The sequence below is a fragment of the Cryptotermes secundus genome, unplaced genomic scaffold (genome assembly GCF_002891405.2).
Source record: "Cryptotermes secundus unplaced genomic scaffold, Csec_1.0 scaffold18, whole genome shotgun sequence".
Lineage (NCBI taxonomy): Eukaryota > Metazoa > Arthropoda > Insecta > Blattodea > Kalotermitidae > Cryptotermes > Cryptotermes secundus.
The window spans coordinates 618,513-642,688 of NW_019735461.1; the positions used below are offsets into that span (position 1 = coordinate 618,513).

The 24,176-nt window shown below is 40.6% G+C and overlaps 2 protein-coding genes across 10 annotated transcripts in view; one reads left to right on the plus strand and one right to left on the minus strand.

The window, feature by feature from the left end:
* LOC111869270 overlaps window positions 1–4,425 on the plus strand; it is a 51,247-nt gene extending 46,822 nt beyond the window's left edge. For all 3 annotated transcript variants that reach the window (XM_023860664.2, XM_033753365.1, XM_023860665.2), the window contains exons 6-7: window positions 1,921–2,035; window positions 2,783–4,425. In XM_023860664.2, the coding sequence (XP_023716432.1) occupies window positions 1,921–2,035; window positions 2,783–3,960 (1,293 nt within the window). In that variant the 3' untranslated portion in view covers window positions 3,961–4,425. The remainder of the gene's footprint in view (window positions 1–1,920; window positions 2,036–2,782) is intronic.
* A 13,147-nt stretch (window positions 4,426–17,572) lies between these two features.
* The window catches only part of LOC111869264 (RB1-inducible coiled-coil protein 1), an 87,537-nt gene continuing 80,933 nt past the window's right edge, over window positions 17,573–24,176 (minus strand). For 6 of the 7 annotated variants that reach the window (XM_023860658.2, XM_023860659.2, XM_023860657.2 and 3 more), the window contains exon 22: window positions 17,573–20,351. In XM_023860658.2, coding sequence (XP_023716426.1) covers window positions 20,130–20,351 — 222 coding nt within the window. In that variant the 3' untranslated portion in view covers window positions 17,573–20,129. The remainder of the gene's footprint in view (window positions 20,352–24,176) is intronic. The other variant, XM_023860656.2, reaches the window with a different exon arrangement.

The following is a 24,176-nucleotide window of genomic DNA, read 5'->3' on the forward strand; positions in this document are numbered from 1 at the left end:
AGTGTTAATTAGAGTCAGTGAGCAGAGGAATATCCTACACGAAATAAGAAAACGGAAGGCTAATTGGATTGGTCATGTTTTACGCAGAAACTGCCTTCTAAAAGAAGTTATCGAAGGAAAGATAGAGGGGCGGATAGAAGTGACAAGAAGACGTAAGAAGATGCTGGATGACCTTGGGGACAGAAGAAGATACTGTCATTTGAAGGAGAAAGCTCTAGATCGCATTAAGTGGAGGAATTGTTTTGGAAGAGGCTGTGGACCTGTCATCTTGACAGATTACTGATGATGATGAGCGTGGGGGGGGGGAGTCCAACTGGGTCCACTCGGCACGGCGGCCACTGATTGGCCTATTGTAGCCTGCCCTGGGTGATTATGATGATGGAGAATTTGGTGGAATGAACATTTGCAGGGGAAACCGAAGTACTCGAGGAAATCCGCCCCAGCGCCACTTTGTCCACAACAAATCTCACTTGACCATACACGGGATCGAACCCGGGCCGCCACGGTGGGATTCCAGCGACTAACCGTTTGAGCTATCGCGCGGCCTACCTACATACCTACCTACCACTCGGCGCTACAGCCCTGGGTGAGCCTTGGCCTCCTCTACAACCAGTCTCCACAACCAATGCGTGCTTCCATAGGAATGTCCCCATGCATGATGACCCGAGGCTGGTTGTTAGGTTCCTGAACAAAATCCTTTTTACAGGATCAGGTTGTTAGCCTCATGCCCAACCCCCAACCTGGAAGACCAGGGTATCTCTTAGTCTGGACTCTACCCTTTGAGCTTTCGGCATGGGTGACCCCACTGGTAGTTAAAACTACCGCTGGCATAGCTCTCCAGGTCACACAGTCACGCAAGCCCTACCACCATGACAAGGTGAAGACACCTTTCGCAGGACTTTGAACCCTTACCTATTTCAAACGCGTAGGTAGACTCTCGCTCATAAGTAGTAATGCCTCCGTAAAATTATCTAATGGGTTATGCAGAAATTACTATTCATATTGTCACAATTTAGGGGTGACTATAGAAGGGGTTTAGATTGATGAATCGAATTATTGACCATTTATACACTCACAACTCGGAATTACAAGCAATGACAGCGCTATCGCTGATCTACGCACTTCATAAATCACTCCAGCACATGCTGAAGGAGTTCAGTTGAGGGTTGGCAGCTGATCTGAGCTCTGCAAGGGAGGTTGAGACGAGACGGCGATCTGGTTCAGCTGAGAGTTGAAAGTCCGGCTATGAAGAAAAGATTTCAATCGCGGGTTTTCGCCGGACAGTATCGACGTGAGAGCGGAAAGCTGTAGAATCTCCTCTCTTAGACTCCGTTGCTAGGGAAAGGCTGCTGAACCACAGCGGACTGGAAAAAGGCTGCTCTGATCCGTGAATTGTGGAGGTGGCGCTTTCACTCTTAAGCACCAAACGCCCTTTACCTCCAGAATGCTTCCTGGCACTCATTTCTGTTAGAGGCTGAGTCGACCCCAGGCGTATAATGCAGCTGGAGGGATGAGGGAAATGTTCTCAACACTAAATCTGACTTAAAAAGGGCGTCCTTATTCTAGGTGCAGCCACATGTCATGCCGTGATAACATGTTGCCTTCTCAGGTATCATGCCCTCCACAGGTAGTGGCAAATCTGTCTTCCACTTTTATCGTATACAAATCAGAAATGGATGGACTTAGCTTCCAATTCAAGTCTCCAAGACAGCGTCTGAGATGTGGCAGAAAATATAAAACTGTATTAATATTTTAAAATAAATTACATTTCTGACATGTTATTTGCACATTTGACTTGAGTCCAGCATCTGCCTGATAAGAGCTTCACGCAGCAAGTCACGGGAACCTAAATTTGTTGTACATCATGCAATGATTCCAGTCCCTAAGTCCAGGAATCAGCTGTCAGTACTTCTGTTGCAGCTGCTGTCACTGCGAGAAGGAAAACGACCTGGCGAACTTGATGTGGATTCAAATACACGACCTTTACTGTGCCCCCTGGACCCACCCCCACCACTCATTTCAGATGCTGAGAAAGGTGAGTGTCTCAGCTCATCTTCATACACAATGCATTTTGCATTTCAAATGATACAACCAAGTAAGGGCAATATACGAGTAAATTGGAGGACATACAGGAAGATAGGGTCTTGATTGTATGTCATTGCATCACAATGTGGACACATAACAAGCCTTTCTCCTGAACAATTGAACTGCCAAACTATAATCAATATATTTTAATCACATAACTGCTCAGTAATTCTATTAATGCTTATTCTTTCTGTGTTTCACACCATTTGTTTTTCATTTTGTTTTTTTATGAAGTAATGGGGACAAGCCACTGTTCTTAAAAATCTGATAAGTTATCTCTGAGGATTATTTATATGATTTTCAGTTTCCAAGCTTGTAGAATAGTTACATTGTTTCATTCTACTCCATTTACTATATCTATGTCACAAAATGTGTCTGATACACCAATCAGAGGTAAAATGTATTGAAGAGTTGAAACTTACTTCAGTTTCATAAGAACAGAAAATTTAATAACTTACATATCACATTGCTTCCTTAATATTGTCATTTAATATGAAATAGGAGATTGGAGAAAATTATATGTATAATGAGAATCTTCACAAAGGAAAAGACTTTAGGTAATATTAATAAATCTGGCAAAAAAAAAAGACTGGAGGGTACACCATACTTGCAATGATTTATGTTTGTAAACAACAGATAATGATTTTAACTTCTGAAAAACCGAACATCCAGTGACTGACATTGTATTTTGTTGCAGGTTTCTCATGCTCCTGTCCACCATTTGAGTGCATCTGCAGCAGGTCCCCAACGACTCAATCCCAGCTGCATCATGCAACACAGTACCAGCACTCTCATCTGGACACTTCCTGCTGGCTGCAGGAACACCTCCAGATAAACACTTTCCCTTACCATCAAGACGACTCCTCCACAGCTACCAACAGCTACTATGAGGATGGGAACACAGGCACAAATGTGGGTCCTCAGCAATATGACTTTCTGCCACTAGGAGGTGAGCTGTTCCAGCCTGAGGAGATATTTCAGTTGGACCAGCCCCTTAAGTCACAAGACTATGCTCCCATCCTGCATCAGGATCACAACCAGAACTCTGACATCACCAGGTCACCTCCAATGCTGCTCGACCTGGGCAGCGGAATCATCCACCGCAGTCCAGTTAAGCCTGAACCAGAGCCAGCATACTGGATGCTGCCCCCCTCGATAATCACCACAGATGAGAGCAACAGCAGCTCCAGCAGGTTCCCCACCTGTTCCCCTGACACAAGCACCAACATAGTCACAAATCCCATGGAGGACATGACCAGGGGCATAGGTTTCATGTCACAGTGTGACCCCGTGCTGCCACTCCAGAGTGGGACCCCACATGATGATGCCATGAAGATCCAATGTGCCACTGCATCCAAAGAGACATCGGGCCTGCTCCCATATGGGATGGAGAGTGATAGGCTCAAAATGCAAGTACCTCCTGATGAAAGCCAATCCAGGATGATGTACTATTCAGCAGTGAATGAGTCCAGGGCAGAGATGCATCAAGTTGAGTCAAATGCAATCAGTAGTTACCAATATCATGATTCCTACAAGCTGCACAATGCACAGAGCTTGAACGAAACAGCTGGCTGTGATTCCAAGAACGAATCAAACTATAGGTTTAACTGTGTAGGAAGTGAGACTGTTCTTGATACTAGACTCCATATTAAAGAGTCCAACTTCAACATTCAGTGTCACAATGAAACAGAGACTCCAATATCTGATATTCACTATCAGTACCCAGTGGTGGAAATGTACTGTGGGGATGCTCCAATGGGTATGAACTCTGCCGAGGCAAACATCAGGATGCAGGATCCCTTGGGGGAGTTCAGACTACACTGCAGTGATGAGGGCTATCACTCAACCACACAGTTTCCACACTTTCAGCACTGAGCACTCACCATGTACTGTGTATTTTATGTTCCTATCAGCAATGTTTGATTTAACTGATTGACAATTAAACACTGCCATAGTCTGGCCATATCTGCTCATCATTTTTTCTCCTCTATTTCCCCAGCAGCTCAGAAGGGTGCTAACATGAATAGAAGAGCCAACATGATTTAATCAGTGGAGAAGGGAGCAAATCAAACATTTAATTCTTACATGGAAGAAATTTAGTCCTATGATTTGCAAACTTCCTTGCCATTTCAGAGACTTGAGGGGCAATAGTTATTTCACATCCCTATAGTTTCAATAAATATAAACGCATTTAGTTCACAACACTTGTAATTTACACTGGCATAAATTCTGCAAACTTTTTCTTTGTCATTCTTGACATCGTAATGCTACATCAAGTACTGATGGCTTATTGTTCTCTGCCATTTGAAATTCGATTATCCAGAGAATATGCAATTTCACATTAAAATCATAAAATATTAAAAAATTGCAAAAAACAATGGATGTCTTATAACCCAGCAGATAACTGTAAGTGCATCATAGCCAAATCAAAGTGGAAAGTATACATAAATGGACTCTGTGTTTGGCCACTTTCATTTGTAAGTAAATGCACATGCATCTCATAAGTTCCCTTGAACCCACCTGCCACACTACTAAACTTCTGACTGTACTGTACAAAATATGAGTTTCTCACAGTAGTGAGTACTAAGATTATGGTCTTGTGTCTTCTGAAGCAGCACACTGCCTCCAGTTTCAGGGACTTCACACCTGCAGGTAGAGGGAGTACATTCCTCTGAAGAACTGGTACCTTTTTACCAAACTATACCTAGCACTACATCACAAAACACAATATTATGTTGACTGTACTCATACATGAATCAAAGTTTTACTGCAAGTCAGCTTCCTAGGAAGCTTAACCACAGGAGGAAGACAGCTGAAGAGCAAAATAAACCTACAGGCTAAGTGTACATCAGAATGATGTTTGAGCAGCTGATTTTATTTAGGAAAAAGAGAATAGCTCAATACAACACAGTTAATAGCATATTTTGCATTTACATTTATTTTTAACATGGAATTTCTCTGCGGAATCAAGTATCAAAAACATTTGGTCCTCCGAAGAATGATAATTTGCAACCTTAGAAAATATAAGTTCTCAGTAATATACTCTCTAAAATTACCATTTTCAATAGGAAAATAATTTTTTCTGCAAATAATCTTTCAGGGGAGTGACAGTACACCTAAACTTGAACCAAGCTACAAACCCAAGACATTACAATTTCAGAATCACAAAATAATGGAAAAACCAAATACAAATTTATACTACATGAAATTTATATATGTCTTTACAATATATTACCATACAAACTTTGCATATCACATTACAAGATTCACCCAACCAAAATGTGTTACTGGGTTTCCAATCTTGTTATTTTCCATTTTTTTAAGAATTCATCTAATAAAACTTGCATATTCTTCAAATATCTGTCCTGATTTTGAGGTTCTACACAGAATGGCATTCCCATCTCAGAATTGATATGGCTACCAGTGGTATGGTTCATATGAGAGAGCTAAAGAGTGCTGTATGACGTGACTATAGAAGATGGATGGTAGCTTGCCCCACTTTACTACCAGTTGTGTGAACTGCCTGTGCCATTGTCCCACTCTTTGCCACCATCCACCTTTAGAGTCAAAACAAAATGCAAAGGTCGCTGTGCAGTTTGTACCACATTTTTCTGAACTAATCACAAACTATCTACAAGATCTGTTTCCAATTTTGAAATGGGATACAGAGATACGTGCTGATCAATAACAGAGTTCTGAAGGAATACAGAACTGCACATACTCAGCGGAACTGTTCCAGCCATAGCAATATCAGTATTAACCAGGTAACTAATAATGTTCTGCCGAAGCAGCTGTCAATTACTAAGTTGCTGAGGAAATTCCATGTTACAAAGCCCTGAAAGGTTACTCCATCATCTGAGTCTTTCCTGAACCAGTTCATATCTTCGTGCCTGTTTCCTAGAGATATTACGCACAGATTATACTTGAAAATCAGAGCAATATTAAAAGAACTCACAGTTGATCTGATATTGTTTAGGGTTCTGAACTGCTCATACCATTACCGCCTTGTTAGCACTGATAAAACATCCCATGTTTTAAACTGGAACATACTAGTATTCATTATAATAGGCAGCATTTGCATAATTTCTCATCTCCACCCACACAACAGCAACATTATAAGAAATGTTGAGGTACAAATTTCAGCATCATGACAGCAATTATGCCAGGTTCTGGTAGAAAATTAATTTTTTGGGCACTGCCTCCTTTTATCTACAACTGTCTAAAAGTATTTACAAAAGTTTACACTCTGCCCTTTGACTCCCCTCTCTTGCTTTCTCTCTTGCTCTCCTCCATCATCTTCCTCTTCCTAGCTCCTTTTTGTACCATGGCAGCAGGTTCCAACTTTGACTCATCTAATGTGCCTCTTTATTTAACCTCACAGTGAACAACTGGGGTGATGCTGCCTTCAACAGTACCTCAACTATGGTGCTTACCATGACTGTGCCTAGTAATTCATGTCTTTGATATTTCTGTGGCTGCATCATTTAGAAGTTTATGGATTTTAGACAGTCACACTGCCTCCTCATTAAGGCTGGTCAACCCAAGCAACTTCCTGGTAAGGTGCTGGTCCCTCTAGGTGTATCACAATCATCTTTGATGTGAAGGGAGGTCCCTGTTGTGTCTATGGCTGCCTATGGTTCCCCAACACTATGTCAGTACATCACATCCCAGCTCCTGTAGGTTGTTTACTAAGGACACTGTCCAACCTCCATTCCCTGTACACTAGGCCCCATATCATGGTTACTCAGTTGCCCCCTCCATAGGGTGGTAATACAGAAACAGTGGCCTGTACCTTCTGACTGCCTCATTGCCATTTGGCAAAGAGTACATTTTTCTCATCTGGTCCTCTACAAGGTGCATCCCTGAAGCTGTGTTTCAGCCTCAGCGACCTTTGGTTATCCCGGCAGGTGCGTTCTCGCCAACACTGAACCAGCGTCCTTGCCCTGTACACTCCCTCTCAGTGGGCAACCTTTGAACATGGTCCCTCCTTCCATGCAGTCATGCCTCTTCCACATTACACTGGTCATCATATGTCGGAATAATAACGGTCATGCACCAGGAAGCCATAATGACACTTGTTCCTTGCCCAGTCATAGCACACGTCATCTGCACAGTGTTCAGCCAGCTCCACTCGCTCTCAGGTAGTGCTACAGTGGTGTCAGGCCTGGCAATCATCAAGGATGCCCTCGTGTCAATGGTCACAAGGCATGGGTTGCCATTTAGGCTGCTGTTGCTCATCACTGACACACTGAGTGTGAAATGAGGGGGTGGAGGTGGTCTCCTTCCTCATGTCATCGTTTACTCACTCAGGTCCTGATTTCCTCTCCAGCAGTCTCTCCCCAAATGACCAACAGCTCCACACGTCTAGCATACAGGTCATTCAGTTCTGTGGCACTTGGTCATTGGCAACTGTGTTCTGATTGGGGCTCCAGCCCTCATCACTCACTGCCTTGCTACTGGTTCAACTGGCACCTTTGTGGTCTTCAGCTTCAGAACCTGACTGAGAATCTCATTCAGTGTCCTGTCACTGCCAATGAGGACTTGCTGCTTCACTTCTTGGTCCTTTATCCTGTTGGCAAATACTTAGGATGTAATACTAGGGCAGGCCAACTGCTCAGTGGTGATGGCAAACTCTTGCAGACTTGCCACACAGCTGGGAGCTGGCCAGTCAGATGGTGGTCCATGAAACAGCCCTTGAGCACCTCCACAATGTTCTAGTATGCTGCTCCTGTAGAAATACCACACAGAATGCCTGTTGCCTGCCCTTGCATGATGGTGAGTATGTGTGTGACTTTCTACAAGGCTGTGCAAATTTTCTGCTCTACCACAGCATGGCCCCCATCAAACTCGGTGGCTTTACCCTAACTGCACTGGCTGTTGCATTCCTGCCAATGCCACACCCCCCACTTGAACTTCTACCAGTTGCATTTTGAATTCCTGCTGTGTGAAGCCCACCAGCATCACTGTTGCTTCTGTCTAGTTGCATTCCACGATTTACTGCCAAGTTCCTTGCGAAGGTTCTCCATCATCTCTTGAATGTCCCATCATATCCCTTGTATCTTGTCACAGAGTTCATGGAGACCCCGGGTCTGGGCAAACAAGACTGCACTTTTTGCATTCTGTCTTTCCTTGGCTGGCACTGTTTGCCTGTAGTTCTCCTTGGCCTGCATTTATGCTGCTTCATAGGCAGTCCAACATGACCATCAAAAGTTGTCATGACACTTCCATTTCCACTGCTAACATCCCACTTCTAACACCAGTGTCACCACGTGAAATTACTCCACTGTGGATTCTGGTAGCAAATGGATTTATTGGTCATTGTCTCCTCTTCTCTGTAAGTGTCTGAAGGTATTTACAAATGTTTGCAATCTGTCCTTTGATTCCCGCTTCTTGCTTTCTCTTCTCTTGTTCTCCTCCATCTTCTCAGTTTTCTTCTTGCACCCTCTTCCTAGTTCCTTGTCGCACTGTGATAGCAGACTAACTAGAAGGAGTCTTCAATTCAGACCTATGTGGCATGTTTCATTATGCAGCCTTGCAGCTGATCACCAGGGTGACAAAGTTCTCAGTAATGCCTCAACTACTGTGAGCATACAAGGTTGCTGGTAATTGGTGTTTACCATGATGTTTCTCAGCAATGGACATCTCTCTGATATTCGTGTGGTGTTAGCATTCCAGAGTTCATGGACTTTAGTCATCAAGGCACAACACAATTCAGTAGCTGCATGTAATGAAAAATATATCACAACATCAAAACCTTGATATTTTCTTACATTATATTAACTGTTATGTGGATGAAAATAAAAGATTTTCAGCAAATGGTATTTCCATTTTGTGTGTTCTGTACATTCTTTTCCACTTTCCAAAATTTCCCTGCTAAAGAGTGGTCACTACAGAGACATTTCAAAGGTCTATCACTACACTAAACTTAAAAATTATACAATTAATTGCACCACTATTGTTGTTACCTCAACAGCCTGTAGTGTTTGAATTGCTGATGATAGGAAGTGTTCATTTTAGAGATGTGCAATATCAATTACATAAACACATGTGTGCAACCGCGAGTGCACATGTATGCAAGCATGGGCGCGCGCACACACACACACACATCTAATAAGTGGAATGAATAAGACTTATGATCTTTCTGAACCCCCCAGAATTGACAGAAATGAAAAGCCATCATGAAACTGCACGTGTAGATTTTAAACTGGTACAAACCCCACACCAGCAACATGACAGTTACATACATGAATACATACAAATACATATAACATATATATATAATTTCATCTCACTCATGTCTACTTGAAACAATCATTTTAAAATTCAGTGATAGAGAAGTGAGAATTACACATCTACAAAGTCCCAGCATCGTTCCCACTTTTGGGAGATATGTGTATCATGAGTGACTCGTTCTCAAATCTTTTGCAGCATACTTTACACTGGTTCCTTACTGCTGCCTCCACTTTATGATCTTCTGACCTACCTAAACTCTCGTTCTCGTTCTCGTTCTCTCTCTCTCTCTCTCTCTCTCTGTACTGGTGAAGCAGTCAATTTCTGAAGTGAAATGGCCTACAAGGATATTAGCGCCACTGGCAGTGACCCATAAAGTCAGTCTGACACTTCAAACATTCAGTGAGTTGTATCCTTGTCAGAGCTGAAGGAAGGGAAAAGCACTCAAAAACATTAACACTGTGTGATTGGGATTCTGGCTGGTCTTGAACCTGATGCCTCTGGTACAGACCACTGAATCTCGCATTAGCACACACCTACAAGACTTTAGGCTGGCTTGGAGTACAGTAATGTGAAACTGCAATTCATGACTAGTTGAGTATTCAAAGAAATTAATGACTTCTGACAGACCAGAGGAGGAAGAAAACCACTACTATTGGCAGTTGTGTTTCAGCTCAGTTCAGACCTTGGCCTTCTCAACAGTTTTTTGTGCATCTGTTCTGCTTTCAGTTAATAACCTTAAGCTTTCTCAGCATCACCTAATCAGTTACTATCAGTTTCCTGCAACCCCCGTCCCCTTCTGATGCACTGAATGCTAATACCGGCAGGCTCTGCATCATTCTTCTGAATACAATTAGCCCAGGGCACCTAAACTAACCACTGTAATTATACAGAAAAAGATACATTGTAAAAATATTTTTTGCCATGTAAAACCTGCACTTACATATCCAGTCAGTCTTTATCGAAGTCCAATCTGAAAGAAGTACCAAAAACTACTTAGTTATTTAAAATTAAAAAAAATCTCCAGCATTATCAAATAAAAAACTTTTATTTTTTGTTACATTTGTACAGATGAATTGCTGAAAACTTCACAATATTTCACATCTCAGCCACACTTTGTCATTAGTATAAAACCTCAAGTTGGATACAATATTGTACCTTGACTAACAAAAACCATTAGGAACCTACACTCTCACTCAATAAATATTTTAAGGACTGATTGCACTGCATCAGTTCTCAAGGAAAGAAAAATTACCTTTGGATAAATGTCACCTGCCTTTATCCAAACTTTGCTGAGATGAATACAAACAAAAGCAATCATTCTTGCAGACACAATTAAGAATAACTTAAGATTAATGGAAGAGGACAAGTGTTTGTGGAGGTACTGTCTAGGCACAATATGTTTTGACACTTTGCTCATTCAAGGTGAGGACTGTGTTGATGCCTAGCCCATACGAATACCATATCACATGAATTTCATGTCCCCAACTGAACATCATCAAATCCACTTATCTCATGGTGAAACAAATGTAAGAATTCTCATTGAAAGAAAGAAGCTGTGAAACACAGAGACAAAGCCTCGTGATCTTACATGGTCTTAAATGCATATGAAAAAATATATTAGTATAAATATTTGTGTGTATTTACACAGGCATGCAGTCACACATCATGTGTGCTTACTGTCTGATCTTGCTTATAGTATAAGTATCATATTGCACGAATATATTTACAAAGCTCAGTTTTGGGAACTTCAAAATCACAAAAGACTATGCCAAGCTTATCGGTTTGGCTTACAACTGAACCACTACAGGAGGGCCTCCTAATGCTGATACAAAAACTGAAACCCTTTCCTATCCCCCTGTGAACATGTGCGCCATTTTGTGGGGCAGGATGGTGGGCTAATACTACAACAAAGTACACAGCAATATGGGAACTGACTGAAAGATAAACAGTGACAAGATTAAAGAGACAAGTCTAGTAAAATGATCTGAAAAACCATAAGCCTCTAAGATAAAACAACTTAATTATCTGCCAAGGCTCAAAACTGGTGTTGAGGACTCAGCAGTCTGACACATGTTGGATCTAACTCAGTGCCTTGTTCCATGGTAACACAAGATGCAGGATTGGCATGACTACTGGTACTTTTAATAAACACAATACGTTCTATGTAAAGTTTGTACATACATTTATGGTTCATCATACCTATTTTCACACATTTAACCATTACAGTTGAAGAATACCTTCCTTCATTCATGATGTATATAAAGTGGACACCATGGACAAGGCACTGGGTTTGATAAGAAAACCTACTCCACATTAAGCTCAGAGATGTAAAGAAGGTATTCCAAATTCTTATTCCCATAAACCACAACTGATCATCAGTGACTGCCCAATAATACTACTATACTTGAACTGTATCACTGTATGTACACATTACACATTTGTCACTTGTCTTCTGGAAGTGTGCCTCCAGTAACTTCCTCATCTGATGGTTATTAGGCCAGTACTTGTTGCTTCCTGCCCAATTTGGTTTTACAGTCACCCCATAGTCAATGCAATTAAATCAGGAAACCTAATCTTAACCCTTTGTGGTTCTATATTTGACTGGGTCCACCAATGTAGGTTTCAAGTTCTGTCCCCATGTCAGCCTCAGTCTGCCACATGTTTTATGAATGTTATAGATCACCTAGAGTCAGTCTGAGGGAGAAAACAGGGTCAGCATATCTTTCAAGCCTTCCTCTTTGCAGTGGTGTTAACAAACTGCTTGTTGTAATAATTTTGTGAATCTTATAGTAGATTTTTCAAAAGGTCTGCTGCATATACTTTTGTCTGTAGTTACATCCCAATGGCATCTTCCAGTGGGCATGCATTGGACAGCAAACAGGTCCATGAACAACTGCATGATGACTCAGATTCTTTCAGCATACGAAGGGGGACCCAAAAATAACCGGAACCGACCTGTTGCGCGCGCATGCTTTGTAGTTACGAGTTGTGCTGCTAGGTGGTATTAACTGGGGGTCTCCCGCGACTGTTAGTGAGCTGGCGTCAGTCTGAGTTAAGTGGTTTGTCTGTGGTGCTCTGTTGTGTGCGTTCCTGTTTCAACCCTTTGGCGATTAGCGAGATGGCCGACCAGAAGGAACAAAGAGTGTGCGTGAAATTTTGCTACCCGTAGCACCAAGACTCATCACCAGTCACAATTCTTTTAAGAAATTCTGGATCGTTCTGCACTTCACTCTTCAAGTCGCGGCAAACATTCACGTGGTTTTCTCTTTGGTCATCTCCGAGCAAGCGAGGAACAAATTTTGCAGACACCCGTCTCATGTGCAAACCTTCGGTTAAAATTCGCTGGACCGTGCTCCATGAGATGTTCGTTTCCTCAGAAAGTTGGTCAATGGTCTTTCGACGATCTTCATCAATTGCACGTTTGATTTTGGCAATGTTTTCGTCATTTCTTCCTGTCGAAGGACGCCCGGGGCGTGGCATGTCTTCTGTTGACATGTTGCCAGATTTGAAATGGGAAAACCACTCGTAGACCTGTGATTTCCCCAAAGCATCATCATTAAAGGCTTGCCGAAGCATCCCAACAGTCTCGGCTGCAGTTTTCCTTAACAGAAAGCAAAATTTCACGCACTCTTTGTTCCTTCTGGTCAGCCATCTCACTAATCGCCAAAGGGTTGAAACAGGAACGCACACAACTGAGCACCACAGACAAACCACTTACCTCAGACTGACGCCAGCTCACTAACAGTCGCGGGAGACCCCCAGCTAACACCACCTAGCAGCACAACTCATACCTACAAAGCGTGCGCGCGCAACAGGTCGTTCCGGTTATTTTTGGGTCCCCCCTCCTATTTAGTCAGGACTCATATTGATATATTTTAAATTAACATTCCCACTTCTCACCATCCATGTCCAACTTCATTGATGTATTAAAATTCACATTTCTAAAGCATTCATCTCTTCCAATTATTCAAACACTATACGTATGCTTCAGTCCAACTGGCCATCATCAGATGTACAAGTTGCAGAGGAAACTGATGCCCTGTTGTCATGTTGCTACACTTTGCATTTTAAAGAAGCAAAATACTTGTAAAATATTGTTTTTAAAATAACACAGCATGATTATTTTGTTGTATGCATGTGTTGTGGGTCTGGTGTATCTGTAATATATAATAATGGGTTATATTAGTGTTTTGTTTATGAAGTAAATATTTTATGTTATACATATTGTACGTTGTTGTTCTATCACTGTAGTTGTAATGTTACTTACGTTCTGTTGCTACGTCGGCATTTCTTTGGTGCTGTGTGTAGCTGTTCTGAATGTTCCATGTAGTTTGTTTTGTTTTTATATAGGAAGTAGGGCATGTGTGCTGCTAACTTGTGTTCATTTCCTGCAGTATTCTGAATACTGGGTTATGTGTATCATTGTTTGTGTCATTCATGTGTAAGCTATTTTTACTGATTTAACATATGTAATATTTTTTAATTTGTTTATGTGTTTTGCAGTTTTCTGAGTTCTTAAATGTCCACTTTATCTATTATGGTCCTGTACGTATGTCCCATGTTTAATATGTGACTCAAATATCCCGAATTACTATTATTATTTCTAACTGCTTGTACATGTTCTCTGAATCTAGTGTAGGACGGCCTGCCTGTTTGCCCTATGTATTTCAGTGGGGAGTCTAGGTATTTAATTTGGCAGATGCCACTTTTGTTGCATTTGTCTGCTTGTGGGTGAAGTTTTATTATGTTCTGTATTGTGTTCTTTATTTTGAATGCAATTTTTTAGTATCCTTCAACAGTTCTCTGTTTTTTCTTGTTTCTTTTCTGCTGTATCTGCTGTACATAAGAGTGGCCCATTTTGTATTTTGGTGTTGCAAATCCATGTCTGTATCTTGTTTTTGTAGACCAGGTTATTTTATGACTCTGTTTACATTACAGTTATTGTTATGTAGTATGTTTCTCATAGTATTAAGTTCCCTTTCTTTGCTTCTTTAGATACAGGGTAGGTGTTTAATCTGTTCACTAAGCAGTTGATACTTGATATTTTGTCTGTGTGGACAGCTGGAGTCATTAGATACTGTATCTGTTTGAGTGGGTTTTCTATGTTATGTGAATTCAATGTGAATTTTCCTTGTGGTGTACTGAAAAAGCAAGAAAGTTAATGCAGTTGTCTAATTCCTTTTCTATAGTAAATTTTATAACAGGTTGTTTGTCAAACTCAAGTCAATTGTTCCTCTACATTTCTTTTCCTTTGGTCATAGATTAAAATGATGTCACCTGCATATCTAAAGTATCTGATTAATTGAAGTTTTATTAACCTTTAAGAGTTGAGAGACACCATATGGGGACCTTTACAGTAAAGCCGAGTGGCCAAACAACACTGTATGGTGACTCACAGTCCACGTGTGCGCATAGTGTTTTAAAATCTAATTTTAAGATAGAAATTCTTGTTCTACTTACATTATTTTGGACACCAGCTTTATAAGTAGACTGTCTTCCCTCCTGCATCATCTAACTGAACGTTGCATGTAACTCAATGCAGAGTCTGACATCGCAATTCATGCACTTTGTCCGTATGTAACTCTGTTTTCCATGCGAAGCGCACACACGCAACATCAGTCTCGTATTAGCAGGAAGTAGGCCAGTGACGGCGAGTAGTCTCCTCTATTCGTAATGCTTATCATCATCATCATCAGTAATCTGTCAGATGACAGGTCCACAGTCTCTTCCAAAACAATTCCTTATAAAACATCGCAATTTCAACTATGCACCACGGCCCCATTTCGCTGGAAGAAGCCGAAATTGAGAGGCCGCTCATAAATCACACCATTCAGAATGCGGTACAGTCGATTCTGAAGGGAGGAGGACGCAAGGGGCATTGAGGGGATATTCCAAGAACAGTACCTCTGTGTGTTTAGTCTGACATATAAACAGACAGAGTTTCATAAGGACAAAGTAGGATAAGAACTCGCCCACACTCGTGTATACAGTAAGCTGACATGATTGGAGAATGTGCAATGAAAACATAAACTTCCTCTCCTCTTGCCAGATAAAATATAGACTGTGTGTCAGCAGCATGCATTTATACTGCAGAAACGTTTTGTGCAGAAGCTTTATGCATTTTTGTGGACAGACGCTCAAAATTGGGGAAAAATTCTTTTTGGAATCAATGTAACAATTTTTACAGATTCTAAAATCTGTAAATTATAACATCTGATTCTATATTCTTTCTAGATAAAAGTAGCGTTTATTTCGTTTATCACAAAAATTGTAGAAATCGCAGCATTTTGAGTTACATGGTTACAATTTTTATTACTCTACAATGGCGTGCATTTAAATTAACTCTGGCCCGCAGCCGTTACCGGAATTTAAGGCCCGGTTGATAAAGGTTAATATTAGGTATATTTGTTTCTCATGTTCTGACTACATGCTTCAGATAATATTGCTGGTGTTGGATCACCCTTGGCTAGTCCATCTGTTTGTCTGTAATATTTCTGTTTGAACTGAAATTAGTTTAGTTCCATTATTGTTTTTAGTATGTGTACAATTTCGTTTCGGATGTTTTCGTTTATTTCTAAGTGATTTTTAGTATACTGATAATTATGTTCATAGTGTCTATTTTTGGTTATGTTAGAGTACATGCTTTCTACATCAAAAGAACATATTATAGTGTTTTTGTTAAATTCTATGGTTTGTAGGTCACTCCATAAATAAAACACTAACACAGCCCATTTTTACATATTACAGATTCACCAGACTTAAAACACGTGCATACAACAAAAATCACTGTATGATATTTTAAAAATAGTTTTTAAAATATTTAGTAAGTATTTTACACCTTTAAAATACAAAGTGTAGCAGCATGACAAGTGAGCAGCAGTTTCCTCTGCAAATTGTACATCTGATGATGGCCAGTCGAGCTGAAGCACACACTGTTTGAATAATAGGAAGTGACATATGCTTCTGAAGTGTGAATTTTAATACAGTAACGAAGTTGAACAGGGACAGTGAGAAGTGTGAGAGCTAATTTAGTATACAGAGTACAACAGGATACTGCAATATAATATTATTGACATATTTGATCATACTGACCCTGATGCAAAAATAATTGGGCCTAATTTGAGTGACAGTTGTAGCAATTCTGATGAAAGTCAGGCAAGTGGAAATGCAGGTGGTGACAACAGTGGTAATGATGGTGGTAGTGGTGGGTTCAACAACGAAGGCAATGATTAATGAAGAATGGGCTCTCTGGGACAAAAATAGCCATCATTTCTACATGACACCATTTCATGCTTCATCTGATTCTAAGCCACCTTGAAACTGGCAAATGCCTGTTTCTACACATGAATTGTTATGCTACTTTTAGTGCAACTTTATTTAACGAAGAGCTGCAGAAATTAACAGATATGTATGTAAAAATGCCTGAATATCATGAACCAGCAGCCAGCAAAATTTCAAACTTTGTCTCACCTGGAGTACCACAAAAAAGTGATTCAAGGATTGGTAGGAAACGTTCAAAACAAAATGACCTGAAAGAGAGGAAGACCAAGTTTAACAGATGTAGACGACCATCTGAATGACAAACTGCACTTGCACCTGCATACGATAGGAAGTTAAAAAAGAACTGTGCAGTTTGCAACAGCAGAGAAGCGAAAGGAGTCAGAAGGAAAACATTTTCTTGTGACATGTGTCCAAGGAAACCAAGACTCCATCCCAGCTTGCCCTATACCATACAGTGAAGAAGTAGTGTCTGGTATGTATCTAACAGAAATATTTTATATCCGAAGAAGTTATAGAAAAAACATCCCATCTTTCCAGTATAAAATTCTATTCTTTTATTGTTTTTTACACATACAGCAACCCGTTATTGACACATGCATGTTCAATTGTCCTCTTATTTGCATTCTGTATGTGTAGTGACTTCATTTACTCTTCTCTTTGTGTTTCATTTTACAGTGCTGACCTCAGTCTTCAAATTATGAATTTCAAAAACTGGAAAGGAAACACAGGACCCAGACTATCAAATGCTTTACCTCATATGTCTGCACTAACATGAGATGTTTCAGTATCCCGGAAGTCAGAATCAAAGAACTGGGTTTCACTTTATTCTCTGAAAAATGACAGTAAACAGAATGACACTATTCGCCACGTATTTCGCTAGTGACAGCAGTACAGTCAGAAAGATATATTTCAGAGTCAGTATTCAAACAGTGGAAATTTCAAACCTTGCAGACCATATTTTCATTGTATTTAGTAACATTTCTTCAGTTCTATGGAAGTTATAAAAAACTAAGCAGTTTATAATAGTAGATGCAAATAAACAGTTCAGTAGTATTTAAATAAGACAGGCAGAAAACCGTAATGGTATTTAAATTGGACCATAAAGGGTTAAATGTTTACAGTTACTACATCTGTGTGAATGCAGTAAGAGTGACTCTAGTGTACAGTACAGAGAGTTTCCAAGTGCTCTTTGAGCTTCAGCATCCCTTTCAGTCCTGTGTTCACTTAATGGAGATACCAATCTATTGTTGATAATAATAAAAAACTGCTATATATAACAATGCATAGGGGCCAGGCAAAACATGTGGACAAATGACATTGCCTCCCCATCACATGATCAGTTCATGCAATGAGTGCAAGAAACATATAAGAACACTTATGCTTCAGAAGGGTGTATATCTTTTCGAAATTTATCATTGTATAAAATTTTTGAACTGTGCTTTGAAAGATAATGAATCTATTTAATCTTTTAGAGATGTAATCATCATTTACATAAAACATAATATTGAATTAAGCTGAATTATGCAGGATTTCAGGTTCTCACAGCAGTGATTAAGAAGAGTTCCATCTTCTGGTATGTAACTCTTCTTAAGTTGAATTAATAATAATTCATAAATTATTAACTCTATGAGTCACAAATGCTCTAATCCTCTCTCTGTCAGTGGATTGACTTGAGCCCGTAAGGCTCAGGCAGCATAATGTAATCACTGATAAATTCTAGAAAGGTGGAGCACAACACTTATGTTTCAAATGCTGTCTTTGCAAATTTGGATCCATCTATGGCAGTGACAGAAACCCATTAGCATGCATGCCACAAGTGGTAAGCTGCTGGGCATGCAAAACTGTATTTCAAAGAAATATTTTGATAAACAATACTAATTACTAACAAAATATTATTTTTTCCTCTTACATTTGAGCATGCAGCCTTGAAAACGTTTGCCATCCCTGACCTATGGTATTCATGTGCATTTTTGGACACATAAATCATTACTGTTTCTTTTATCTTAAATCTATAATGTGGTATATTCTTGTGTCAGAAATTCACAACACAGAACAGACAAAACTATTATTTTTTCTTGTAATTAAATTAAAAGGTTTAAAATCAATGGCATAAATCTTAATGATGTCTATACTGCACAGCATGTACCGCTTCCTTCTATTATCAGTGATTCTGGCAAAAAGTGATGAAGTTTGAACTGAGCTTCAAGTAAAACAGGAATTATAGTACTCTGATATACACTTTGTACCACTGTGTTCAGTTGCATCCCAATTCAATGCATAAAAGAACTCATGTTCATTTTCTGTCTTGCAGGATGGTGATTTTCTTTCTGCCACCCTTCAACTTCCATTCCTCTCAAGCTTTGGAAATCATGCACAAGCAATGATAGTCCAAATGGGGCAGTATGACATTGTCTGCTGGGCCAAATTCACTCATGGCAGCCTATAGTGAAAACAAGTTTGCTTTATGAGCCTTGCCTATTACATCACAGCCTTACAAAATCCAGTTAATGAACAATAAAAGAAAACTGAAAAAAGAAAACTGTTACGATAACTGTAATGAAGAAAATCCTCTCAATAAAAATATACTGTACAGTGTGTGTATATATATATAGCTCTACGTATCTGCAGTGATTTGTCTTTTGGTCGATGATGTGGAATCGTTCAAGGAAAGCAGCATCCACTTAATCCTCAAGTACAACCATTATGGCAAAATTCATCCTTTGTGTTAACAAAGTCATGATTGTGATGTTCCTCGACTAACCTAATTATTCTAAAGTGATTTCAATATTTCTACTCAATTTTTCATAAAGAAAAGCAAATGGCCACATTATAATTGTCATGCATAAATGTGAAATCTGTCATATTGAACAATGCAGTCTTCTCCAGGCCATTTCCAGATTTTCACACAAAGAAATTATACAGAATACAAAGACTACAGCACTAGAATGTGAGGAAACTATTTACTATGGAACTCTAGCTTGTATTGTAAATAAGACTGAAACTTCCACTTTACAATCTTCCTTTGGTATTTACATAGGTTGCAAATTGCAGAAGACAAGTTAGAACACAAAAGTGTGCAGTAATGCAATTATACATCATTTCTTAAAATAAAGAAAAATTACACAATAGAAAGACAAAAAGAATTTGACTTCAGAAGCAGGCAATCAAATACCTCATCGTGGGAGATCTTGAAGCAACATAATATGTCCTCATTCACATAATGTCTCAAACTATCACTTACAAGTTCAAATATAGAAGGAGCAAAAATATCACAAAATTTGCCACCATGAGTGACAAATGAACTAGAACATAAGTGACCATGTTATTTTAAAAGTCCAACAGGAAATCAAGTAACCTCTGTAAAGATATCTTAAAAAAACATTTTCCCCAACATTCATGCACTCTTTTGGGGTAAAAATTCTCTTCGTAGGATGATTCAAAAATATTTTACTCCATGGCCTATGTAAGGTACTGTAAATATTTACCACAATACAAAATTTGTAATGACAAAAAAAGGTACCACATTTCACTTATCTCCTGGACTCTTCCTCTGGCACATCCATTGCACTTCTGTCCTGTTCCTGCTGTGAGCGCGTCAGCTCCTGATTCTGAGATTGAGTCAGTGACTGATGACCATGCTGATGATGGTGGTGGTGGTGTTGGCTACGTACTAATGAAGAATCCTTCTGCAATGGCCGTACTTTCACTCGATAGAATTTGGTTCCCTTTGGCACTCGGTAGCGGTTCTCTGGCTGGAAAGTGTCAATAAAACATGTTAGATTCTTGAGATATGATCAGTGTTTTTTCTTTTCATAGATTAATGCTGAAACCTCAGAAACTGGATGCCCATCAACACAGAATGGAAAACTGTATTTACGACATGCTCAATCAATTTCCACAATCATGACTTTAGTTATCACAATACCTAAATAACCAACTGCTGAATGGAATTGCTTAGAATGTAGTTAGTTTCAAGCTGAAATGGGAAAAACACATTTATTACACATGCTCAGAATTCACTGATGGATGGATCATAGGCTATTTAACAATACTGTGACAACTGCAACACACTCAAAAGCTGTTATCCTCATCATAAATGTATACACAATTACCCTTTTTTTCCTCTCTCTTCAAAATACTGTGAGAATCTGCAAGCAGATCACTATTCCCATCTTTCACAACATCTCTATGCTGGTAGTCCTTAAGTTCACTTATACCTCAACCCAAGTCCTGGCATTTTTGCTCTTGCAGCTTGCTTTCAAATATTCCTGTCCCTCCTTTTTAATCAGCCGATCCTCACACATATTTAATTAAAAAATAAATAAATAAATATATATATATATATATTGTAACATGTTTTCTTTGCTGAAGACACCGTTCGGATTGTTAATTGGTCTATTCAACAACCTACAAGTAACGGCTACAATTAATTATCACACAGTTGCGGGGTTTCCCACTTTATAACCCTAATCGCAATAATCTGTTTACACTGTTGCGGGGTTTCACACTTTATAACCCTATTCGCAAATCAATTCACTCTGTCTTCAGTAGTCCACACGTTTACAGTAGGGGAGCTATGTAAGTGTCCCTGTATCACACACTCCCAATTACACAACTACACACATGTCCGGTTCTTCTTCTTCTGGACGTTGCTATACTCCAACTGTAGGCTGCTGACTGGAGAACTGTCTTCGGCGCTGATACACTTTTACTCTCTCCAGGGATGGCTACAAGTTAACTCGACTACAACTGAACTTGCTGACGGCCACATTACAACTCTCTCACGCTTAGTGCTCAGCCGGCTTTTATTCCGTTCACTGTTGCCTGTTGCCCGCGTCACAGTATCTGTGTATAGCCTAGCAACGCTGTTACCTCACGCCGTCTTACATCACCACGCATTGCGCGTTACAGCACTGTGCGGAGGGGGGATGACGGAGCGCTGACTCACCCACCGCATCACTGCAGGTGGGGGGGGGTGGGTTCTACGTTGCGCAACATGTCACACTGCTCCCTCCTTAAGGCTGTTCGTCCCGAATAGCCTAACGGTGCATCCTCGTTCCTTTGCTTCGGAGGCTGTTCTTGCATCATCTGTTCTCCGGCCGTTACAACCGCTCCCTTCTTAAGACCAACCCGTCTCGAGCGGTTTCCTTTCAGCTCACCAGAAGATCCAGTTCTATCGCATTCATTCTTCCCTTTCATTCTTGCTAAGGAGGCCGGTGTATCTACTACTGGTTCCTCCTATACAGGCCTTTTTCTTTTTTCCATTTTGGAGGGGGTTACCCCTCCATTAGTTCCACTTCTTTATTTTCCGTAACCCGTTGGAAGTACCGACTACTTGTGTCGCGAACGTTCCACTGAAGAGCACGTTACCGGTCTTCTCCCTCAGGCGTAGTAGTTCCTCCACGTCCTGGTTCCTTATGCCTTTGCTACATTTCTGTTGTGGCTGACACCGCCTCCCGGACGTCTGTCCTGTCACGGTTCCCGTCCTTCCTTTCCCGGCTTCTTGCCCAGCATTGACCCCCGTTGAACATCTCCTTACGGGATCTCCCTTGCGCCATCTTGCACCTGCACGACTAGTCAAATTGCTGTCGGCAGCCAATTCGTGCCATGGGCCACAATTTCCTTGGGTCGTAGATTTCTTGAAGATGTTGCGTTTGCGCCATGCCACTGTTGCACGGTGGGACACCTTCCTGTGGACGATGGCCAACTTCATCTGGGGTCCACGACTTACACGCGTCGGATTCTTCATGTTTCGCTGATGTCGGTCCCTGCGCCTTTTCTTCTTCGGTTCTCCGACCGGCATTACTTCGGCGTCTTGTGCGGGTACCTCTTGTAGTTCTGCCGCCTCAGGTTTCATGTCCACTGAGGCCAGCTTTCCATCTTCTGGACGTGCCTCCATTTCTTGGCAGGCCATTGTCTCCCCGACCGTTATTATTTCGGGGACCTCTTCTTGTTGTGCCACAGCAGGTTTCATTTCCACTGGGCAGGACATCATCTTTTCTTGGTAGGATTTCATTTTGGCGTCCATTCGTGCCAGTATTTCTTCCTTGGCGGTTTTTCTATCGGCCGACGCCTTTTCTTGGTAGGCATCCAGTTTGGCATCTAATTTCGCTAGCATGGCGATTATTTGCTGCATATCTTGTTTCTCCATTTTGTAGCAGTACAATTTTTGAGGCGTGTTCAAGTTCGTATCCCACTTCTGACACCAAATTGTCACGTGTCTTGAGTTTGAATCTTGTTTGTCACGCGTGTAAGTCCAAATCCCACTTCTGACACCAGTTGTACCATGTTTTCTTTGCTGAAGACGCCGTTCAGATTGTTAATTGGTTTATTCAACAACCTACAAGTAACGGCTACAATTAATTATCACACAGTTGCGGGGTTTCCCACTTTATAATCCTAATCGCAATAATCTGTTTACACTGTTGCGGGGTTTCGCGATTTATAACCCTATGCACAAATCAATTCACTCTGTCTTCAGTAGTCTACACGTTTACAGTACGGGAGCTATGTAAGTGTTCCTGTATCACACACTCACAACTACACACACGTCCGGTTCTTCTTCTTCTGGACGTTGCTATACTCCAACTGTAGGCTGCTGACTGGAGAACTGTCTTCAGCGCTGATACACTTTTACTCTCTCCAGGGATGGCTACAAGTTAACTCGACTACAACTGAACTTGCTGACGGCCACATTACAACTCTCTCACGCTTAGTGCTCAGCCGGCTTTTATTCCGTTCGCTGTTGCCTGTTGCCCGCGTCAACAGTGTCGTTGCGTGCCACGTCACAGTATCTGCGTATAGCCTAGCAACACTGTTACCTCATGCCATCTTACGTCACCGCGCGTTGCGCATTACGTCACCGTGCGGAGGGGGGATGACGGAGCGCTGGCTCACCCGCCGCGTCACTGCTGGTGGGGGGGGGGGTTTCTCCGTTGCGGACCATGTTACAATATATATATATATATATATATATATATATGAAACCCTAAAAAAGAGCAAATTCTTAAAGCTTCATCATGGCAAAAAACTGAATATCACACATTACCTATAAATGAGTCTGTCCCATTAAAATCTGTATGATTATCTCTTGGTATCTATGATACACACAATTTATATGCTGGAGTGAGACTATTTTACAGCCTCCCTCAAACCATGAAACTGCTCCAGTGGAACAGCTGGACAAGCTGGGTAAGAGAAATTTACATTGGCAATGAAACCAACAAACCTGCAGTCTGAACACATTACAAATAAAATTCACCCATATTATAGCAGGAAATACTGTTATTTATGCACAGATCTCTGGCACCTCTGTAAAAGGTTTATATTCACATAAAGATCTTCTTGGAAAGTGCAATAAACTTGAAACCCTGGTTTCCTGAGCAAGATGAATGTTCAAGCACAGCACCAATTTCAACCAATTTCCCTTTAATACACATTCAGACTTTCATTTCTAATTTCTCTTTCTGTCCTGTAACAATGTCTTGAGCCTTCTTCACCTTCCATTTCTTGCAAAACTACTTTTCACATAAGTACATTTCTTGTTCCAGTATATATCTCACATGTGTAATTTCAAT